At 33.7% G+C, this 9,271-nt stretch overlaps 1 protein-coding gene across 1 annotated transcript; it reads right to left on the reverse strand.

The window, feature by feature from the left end:
• Positions 1-204: 204 nt before the first annotated feature.
• Positions 205-1,880, reverse strand: LOC130453021 (protein snail homolog Sna-like). Its single transcript, XM_056792602.1, has 2 exons — positions 1,672-1,880; positions 205-1,428 (listed from the first exon to the last, which is right to left on the reverse strand). The coding sequence occupies exons 1-2, from the start codon at positions 1,733-1,735 to the stop codon at positions 443-445; spliced, it is 1,050 nt and encodes a 349-aa protein (XP_056648580.1). The 5' UTR covers positions 1,736-1,880; the 3' UTR covers positions 205-442.
• Positions 1,881-9,271: the final 7,391 nt, after the last annotated feature.

Raw genomic sequence — 9,271 nt, forward strand, 5'->3', positions numbered from 1 at the left:
TCACCATTCATCACTTTTCATTGTTGCCAGATTTTGTTTTTTATACTACAAGTCGTGGATTTCGAACATTAAAACAAGGAATCCATAATCAATTAAAAATAGTCAATTTAATAAAGGAATTTGTAATAAAAAGACAAAAATATTATAAATAACTATATTTTTAAATATAATAAAATCTGTATAATCAAAAAAATACTAAATCTAAGGCACTATACATGGCAATATATAACAAAGAAACTACAACGTTTCTTCTGACTAGAAAAATATCTGTTTTGAAAAAAAATTATTATACACGAAGAAAAATATATTAAATTCCCGATGTAATACTAAAAAGGCGTTATTTACAATATTATATATAATATTTTATAGTCAGTCTTTGAATAAAAAGGCACAATTAATAATGAATCAACGAATTTTTTTTTGTTTTTTGTTTTTTTTTTTTTCAGCATATTTTTTCGATATGCATCAACGTACAACCGCTTTCGGTATGTTTGGTCAACAAAGACATCCTCGAAAACGTCTTACTACAAGTGGAACAAGAATATTTCTTAATATCGGAATGGGTCTGAAGATGCGCCCTCAAATTCGACCTATCGGCGAAAGCCCTATTACAATAAGTACACGAAAAGGGCTTCTCCCCCGTATGGGTTCTAATATGACCTTGCAGCAACCAAGGTCTCGAGAAGGCTTTACCGCAAATGGTGCACTTGCAAGGCAACGTATGGGTCCTGATGTGCATTTTCAAAGCCCCCAATGAAACGTACACTTTTTCACAATATTTACAACTGAACGATTTTTTGGGACCGTCTCCTCCGGCCGCGCAATGGAACTGCCTGTGTTTCGATAAACCGGAAAAGGTCGAGTAGCTTTTCCCGCAATCCGGACATTGGTGTCTGACGCCCGCCCTCCTTTTCTCCGATAAATCCTCGGCCGACGGCACCGTTTGGGGCGGCGGAGAAGTCGTCGAACTATTTGGACTCAAACTGTTCTGATCCAACGAGGAATAAACCGTCGGTCTCAAAGCTAGCGGTTGCAGAGGTTGTTGCATCTGGTGGGGCGGCGACAGGGAGCTGCTGTCGCTGTAAGGGGATGTGGGGCCCATGTACATATTCTCGTGGTAAGGGTACACGTAGGGGTGGTAGGCCGGGTGGTACATTGGAGCGACGCTTCGGTGCCAAGTTTGGGGGGCGTATTCGGGATTTATCGGTACTGGGTATTCTCGTAAAGGTTCTACTTTTATGGGGGCTTGGTACATGAAATGGGTCGGCGATGGAGACGATATTGGAGGCGATGAAGGCGGGGAATGCGTCAGGGATGATTGTGGGGAAGCAGAAGGGGATATAGCTGGCGACGACGGGGGCGATATTGATGCCAAACGGCCGCTACGGCTCAGATCCTCCGGTTTTGTCGATAAGTTTTCCGGTTCTTCTGAAACAACAGAAAAAAATTTATTAGAAAAAAATTTTCCTTCGAATAAATGGCAAGAAAAAATTCACGCAAAAAAATCAAAATTAAAATTCGTAAAATTCATTTTTTTTTTCTTCTAATATTGATATTTAATATTTTCTACAAAAGTTTTAAAAATTTTGAAAAAATATTATACAAAAATTCGTTTCAACTAATAAAAAATTTGCAATCAAATTTGTCTAATTAAAAAATTAAAATACTGACCTGGTATATCTTCGAAAACGATGGGTCTCTTTTTCAGAGGACAATGCGAATAATTTTTAGCCATATTGTTAAAATAAAACCACAATAATAATCCAAATAAAAGTAAGCACCAAAAATCACTTAAACTTAAGTCTCGTATATACTCAAACTAATCGGTACAGAAAATGAAAACACTAAACTCTCCCTGTGTTGTCGACGAAGTTATGACCAGGAAGAGATTGGGAGCGTACTATTAAGCGTTTTCCCACTCCGCTAACAGCACGTGCCCCCCGACCAATCGCGGAATGTAGTTGCACCGGCAGCCAATAACAGCAAGTACTAGTTCGTAGAGGGGTCGTCAGCAGGTGTGCTTCTGAATAGAAAACAGTTGATTGTTAGGTGGCTGGGTTGCGTACAATGACAGGCTGATTTTTACATGTTGATTTTTCGTAATAAGCGCCGGACACGACTTTGACTCACAGTATTTAGTTTCGTAATTTCATTTTTAAACTAATACATTTATACGCGATACATACATTTAAAACTATTGAAAATCTATAAATATATTGAATAAATAAAGTCTTAAAATGTCGACGAATGACTTTTTTATAAATCCGAATTTTCTTAATCGTTTATTGAGGAAGATAAAATGAAAATTATCTTATATATACATAGTTAAATAATGTTTAAAACTGATTGTTGTATTTTGTATTCAATATTTCTCGAATTAAAATTTAGTAATTTAGTAATTTATATCTAATTATAAAAAAAAATATTGAATCAAAAATTATTTCTATTCTGATAAACGTTTATATTTCACATCTTTAGACGCCGCGCGGATCGTCTTAATAGCTTACTTGATAAAGCGTTTACCCGTTACCAGGAAGATCCGGGTTCAAATCACACTTACTCCAATGTTGGTTTTTAATAAAATTTGTGTTTACGAAACCTCAAAATTATTTTTTTTTAATCAAATTATAAAAAAATTCGATTTTATATATATTATAATCGACAAACGATACATTTTCGGTATTTTTAGTAAGAAATTTGAGATTTGACGTGTACTGAAATGAAAAAAAAAATCCATATAGTCAAAAGTGCATTGGCACGCGTCCGGATTCCCGAACCAGCTGTATTTTGGAAACGACCGTTACGGACAAAGACAATACGCGAGTAAAACGAAGAGGGAATATAATAGAAGGGCTCAAGGCAAGGGCACCCTCCAGATGGGGCGGCGGCGATTCTTTCTCTCGTTCCCTCGTACTTTGTTGGGAAGGCTGCCACCTTCCATATATACACCTGGCCCTACGAAGGGCCATACTGCACCGTTTCTGTACGTGAAAGAACATGTGCAGATATTTGACTATTGAATAGAGGAGAAAGGGGGAGAAACAAAAATTGATATTCCATATCGAAAAATAAGTAAAGTACTTTTTGAATCGATTATTTCTCGATTTTTCTATTTTTTTGACTTTTCTACGTGTTTTTGTAATGATTTTATGTTTTTTCTTGGAAAAAATCGAGTAAAAAACGAAGTTTCAACCTATTTTGGTTTGTATCAAAATTTTCAACGAAAAGAAAACTGAAATTACCAAAAATAATCGATTATTTCTCGATTTTTCTATTTTTTTGACTTTTCTACGTGTTTTTGTAATGATTTTAGGTTTTTTCTTGGAAAAAATCGAGTAAAAAACGAAGTTTCAACCAATTTTGGTTTGTATCAAAATTTTCAACGAAAAGAAAACTGAAATTACCAAAAATAATCGATTATTTCTCGATTTTTCTATTTTTTTGACTTTTCTACGTGTTTTTGTAATGATTTTAGGTTTTTTCTTGAAAAAAATCGAGTAAAAAACGAAGTTTCAACCAATTTTGGTTTGTATCAAAATTTTCAACGAAAAGAAAACTGAAATTACGAAAAATAATCGATTATTTCTCGATTTTTCTATTTTTTCGACTTTTTTACTTGTTTTTGTAACGATTTTAGGTATTTTCTTGGAAAAAATCGAGTAAAAATTGAAGTTTCAACCTATTTTGGTTTCTATCAAAATTTTCAACGAAAAGAAAATTGAAATTACGAAAAATAATCGATTATTTCTCGATTTTTCTATTTTTTTGACTTTTTTACGTGTTTTTGTAACGATTTTAGGTATTTTCTTGGAAAAAATCGAGTAAAAATTGAAGTTGCAACCTATTTTGGTTTCTATCAAAATTTTCAACGAAAAGAAAATTGAAATTACGAAAAATAATCGATTATTTCTCGATTTTTCTATTTTTTTGACTTTTTTACGTGTTTTTGTAACGATTTTAGGTATTTTCTTGGAAAAAATCGAGTAAAAATTGAAGTTTCAACCTATTTTGGTTTGTATCAGAACTTTCAACGAAAAGAAAACTGAAATTACGAAAAATAATCGATTATTAGACTGGCCTATAAGTCGTAATCGATTTCGGAATTATTACTATGTATTTATGTTATAAATTTTCAAAATTTACGCAGGTGCTTGACGTTTTGATGATTTTTCTTTATGACTTTGTTACATTTACAGTTACTGAGAATTCTATTCGAATCGACTTGTAAAAAATATGACTATACAGGGTGTAGTAACTTACATTGACAAAAAAAAATTGAAAAGTAAACATCCTGGTATTCTTAGACAGCTGTTCCAACTTTCCTAATCGAATCGACCTATTTTCGTCCCCCCGAAAAAAAACTATCTCAACAAGTGTTTGAATTTTCACTTGTACATCACCGTCGTAACAACCAAGCAGGTTTTTGAAGTACCCAGTACAAACGCAAGTTTATTTTTATTCAACGATAATACATAGACGTACAGTCAAATAAAATCTATAATTTTAGTACGTATTTCACGTGAAAATTTGAAAAAATCCATGTACCATAAGTACCATTAAACATTTATACCCAAATTCCTTCACAAAACTAATTAGTTAGTGGGTAATAATCAAAAATTCGACGTGGGAAAGACCCAAATAGTGTTTTTCGAAAAAATAGAGAAGATTTAACATACTACGGACATTATTGGAGAAAGAACGTACTTACTAGCACACAAAATGACGTAAAACTCATTGCAAGAACTGAAAACTTCTTGAAAACCATTTCTTCATCATGCTGTATAGATACAACGAGGGTTTACATTGATAAGATTCTTTCTAAGCAACAAACTTCCTTTTGGACATTAGAACCCACCAAAACTATCAAAAATTGGACAAAAATGATTTAAATGACGAAAACTCGAGACCCAGCTCCTCCTTATAAAGACCAAGAGTCATTTGAGGTAACGAATCAACTTGGGACAAGCAATAAAAATCGTTTGGTACATTGGACTTCACCAAAATTATCAAAAATTGGACAAAAATGATTTAAATGACGAAAACTCGAGACCCAGCTCCTCCTTATAAAGACCATGAGTCATTTGAGGTAACGAATCAACTTGGGACAAGCAATAAAAATCGTTTGGTACATTGGACTTCACCAAAATTATCAAAAATTGGACAAAAATGATTTAGATGAGGAAAACTCGAGACCCAACTCCACATTATAAAGACCAAGAGTCGTTTGAGGTAACGAATCAACTTGGGACAAGCAATAAAAGTCGTTTGGTACATTGGACTTCACCAAAATTATCAAAAATTGGACAAAAATGATTTAGATGACGAAAAGTCGAGACCCAGCTCCTCCTTATAAAGACCAAGAGTCATTTGAGGTAACGAATCAACTTGGGACAAGCAATAAAAGTCGTTTGGTACATTGGACTTCACCAAAACTATCAAAAATTGGACAAAAATGATTTAAATGACGAAAACTCGAGACCCAGCTCCTCCTTATAAAGACCATGAGTCATTTGAGGTAACGAATCAACTTGGGACAAGCAATAAAAGTCGTTTGGTACATTGGACTTCACCAAAATTATCAAAAATTGGACAAAAATGATTTAGATGACGAAAAGTCGAGACCCAGCTCCTCCTTATAAAGACCAAGAGTCATTTGAGGTAACGAATCAACTTGGGACAAGCAATAAAAGTCGTTTGGTACATTGGACTTCACCAAAATTATCAAAAATTGGACAAAAATGATTTAAATGACGAAAACTCGAGACCCAGCTCCTCCTTATAAAGACCAAGAGTCGTTTGAGGAAGCTTTGAACCAAAAATCATGTAGGGAACTGCTAAAAGCTTATAGGATGAAGACCCAGCTCCACTTTGTGAATTTCCCATCATTCCCATGATATTGTGAGCTTGTATACGCAGATAAACATGTTACTGAAGGAATTTTGGTGAGCAGTAAACGTCCTTTGGTAGATACAATCCAGCAGATTTAGATCTGGATCCAAATCGTGGAGAGAACCGTCAAAATATGATTTCGAGCTGAATTTAACAAAAAAAAAAGTAAACCACGATCAATAGTGTTGACAAAAAGAAAGAAATAGCGAAGATTGAACATCCACCAAAAATTCTTGTATCGAGAAAACTCCAGAGGAGTTGGCGATTTATTTTATTTGCAGTATACAGAAAAAATGATTATTTATTATGAACAATCAATATTTATTATTTATTTAGTTAATGTCATGAGTAATTCGGTGCTAAATTGCTTATAGTCCGGTCAACATTGAACGAAAAATAAAATAAACAAACTGAACCGAATTTTCACGGGGTTAAGACATAAAAAATAAGCTACCATCGATTTTATTCAAGCTGAAAATGTTTTACAACACGTTTCAAGTTTGAAAACGATCAATCAATATAAAAACTGAATTAGTTTCTACTCTGGATGCGATTAGTTCTACGTTATCAACGGAAAGATATTGGAATGCAAAGTTTAGACGAGACCGTATGACTTACGAAGACCAGCAATCCAATCATCGACTAAATACTGAAAGAAATCCACAAAATTGTAGTTTAGACGAGACCGTATGACTTACGAAGACCAGCAATCCAATCATCGACTAAATACTGAAACAAATCCACAAAATTGTAGTTTAGACGAGACCGTATGACTTACGAAGACCAGCAATCCAATCATCGACTAAATACTGAAACAAATCCACAAAATTGTAGTTTAGACGAGACCGTATGACTTACGAAGACCAGCAATCCAATCATCGACTAAATACTGAAACAAATCCACAAAATTGTAGTTTAGACGAGACCGTATGACTTACGAAGACCAGCAACCCAATCATCGACTAAATGTTGAAGAAAATGGTACTGGATGAAAATTTCTACATGAGAAAGCTGTTTACATCGAATGTTTCATATAAACGCGGGTTCGTGTCTTCATATTTCAACAATGGACTCAAAAAGGAACCGAAAAAGACAAAAATCGTTTTATTTATATTATTTTCATGGAGTAAATTTTCAAAAATCCTGTTTTCAACAGCGAGAATTGATTATATTTAATTTGACCGCACTATTAGTTATTTTTGTGGAATGTATTAGTAAAATTAAATAAACAAAAACCTTACTAACGACTTTATAGTAAATTTTTGTTTACTAAACATTTTAATCACGCGTTAAAAAAAATAATTTATTTATTATGACGAATTAATAGTTTCAGTGAAATAATTATTTAATCGAGGTAAATTGTGATACGTCAATGATTTGATTCACAAACTATTTTCCCAATTTCCGTCCTTTTTTCACCCTTTTTATTTGTAGTTCGATTGAAAGAACTCCCTTCATTCCTGCTTATGAATACCTGCACTGTTGAGGAAAAAAAACAGTTGACACTTTACGTGTTTGTTATAACGCGATATTGAAAAAAAATTAATACAAATCTTCGACAAACCGACAAGCAGTTGTATGACGATAAAAAATTATCAATAGCTCTATAAATAATTATTATACAAAGCTTCAATTAATAAATTTTCATCATAAAACCTTAAAAATAATAGAAATAATCATTTTATTGATAAATTAGTAGTATAAACACCAAAAATTTTGATACAAACTTTGTTTTCCTTATTTCCAATCCAAAATAGAGTTTTAAACTTTTTCTATTTGTATAATTTCTTCGAAATCATCCACCATATCGTCCCTAAATGGTTTTTTGTCCAGGCAGATTGTCCAAATGATTTAGATGAAGAAAACTGGAGACCCAGCTCCACCTTATAAAGACCAAGAGTCATTTGAGGTAACGAATCAACTTGGGACAAGCAATAAAAGTCGTTTGGTACATTGGACTTCACCAAAATTATCAAAAATTGGACAAAAATTATTTAGATGAGGAAAATTCGAGACCAGCTCCACCTTATAAAGACCAAGAGTCGTTTGAGGTAACGAATCAACTTGGGACAAGCAATAAAAGTCGTTTGGTACATTGGACTTCACCAAAATTATCAAAAATTGGACAAAAATTATTTAGATGAGGAAAATTCGAGACCAGCTCCACCTTATAAAGACCAAGAGTCATTTGAGGTAACGAATCAACTTGGGACAAGCAATAAAAGTCGTTTGGTACATTGGACTTCACCAAAATTATCAAAAATTGGACAAAAATTATTTAGATGAGGAAAATTCGAGACCAGCTCCACCTTATAAAGACCAAGAGTCGTTTGAGGTAACGAATCAACTTGGGACAAGCAATAAAAGTCGTTTGGTACATTGGACTTCACCAAAATTATCAAAAATTGGACAAAAATTATTTAGATGAGGAAAATTCGAGACCAGCTCCACCTTATAAAGACCAAGAGTCATTTGAGGTAACGAATCAACTTGGGACAAGCAATAAAAGTCGTTTGGTACATTGGACTTCACCAAAATTATCAAAAATTGGACAAAAATTATTTAGATGAGGAAAATTCAAGACCCAGCTCCACCTTATAAAGACCAAGAGTCGTTTGAGGTAACGAATCAACTTGGGACAAGCAATAAAAGTCGTTTGGTACATTGGACTTCACCAAAACTATCAAAAATTGGACAAAAATGATTTAAATGACGAAAACTCGAGACCCAGCTCCACCTTATAAAGACCAAGAGTCATTTGAGGTAACGAATCAACTTAAGACAAGCAATAAAAGTCGTTTGGTACATTGGACTTCACCAAAACTATCAAAAATTGGACAAAAATGATTTAGATGACGAAAACTCGAGACCCAGCTCCACCTTATAAAGACCAAGAGCCATTTGAGGTAACGAATCAACTTGGGACAAGCAATAAAAGTCGTTTGGTACATTGGACTTCACCAAAATTATCAAAAATTGGACAAAAATTATTTAGATGAGGAAAATTCGAGACCCAGCTCCACCTTATAAAGACCAAGAGTCGTTTGAGGTAACGAATCAACTTGGGACAAGCAATAAAAGTCGTTTGGTACATTGGACTTCACCAAAATTATCAAAAATTGGACAAAAATTATTTAGATGAGGAAAATTCGAGACCAGCTCCACCTTATAAAGACCAAGAGTCATTTGAGGTAACGAATCAACTTGGGACAAGCTATAAAAGTCGTTTGGTACATTGGACTTCACCAAAACTATCAAAAATTGGACAAAAATGATTTAGATGACGAAAACTCGAGACCCAGCTCCACCTTATAAAGACCAAGAGCCATTTGAGGTAACGAATCAACTTAAGACAAGCAATAAAAGTCGTTTGGTACATTGG

The sequence above is a fragment of the Diorhabda sublineata genome, chromosome 2 (assembly GCF_026230105.1).
Source record: "Diorhabda sublineata isolate icDioSubl1.1 chromosome 2, icDioSubl1.1, whole genome shotgun sequence".
Lineage (NCBI taxonomy): Eukaryota > Metazoa > Arthropoda > Insecta > Coleoptera > Chrysomelidae > Diorhabda > Diorhabda sublineata.

Coding starts and splice junctions, on each gene's coding strand:
- LOC130453021 (XM_056792602.1), bottom strand. CDS start 1,735: ATGGCTAAAAATTATTCGCATTGTCCTCTGAAAAAGAGACCCATCGTT. Junction 1,429..1,671: donor CGTTTTCGAAGATATACCAG/GTCAGTATTTTA, acceptor CTGTTGTTTCAG/AAGAACCGGAAAACTTATCG.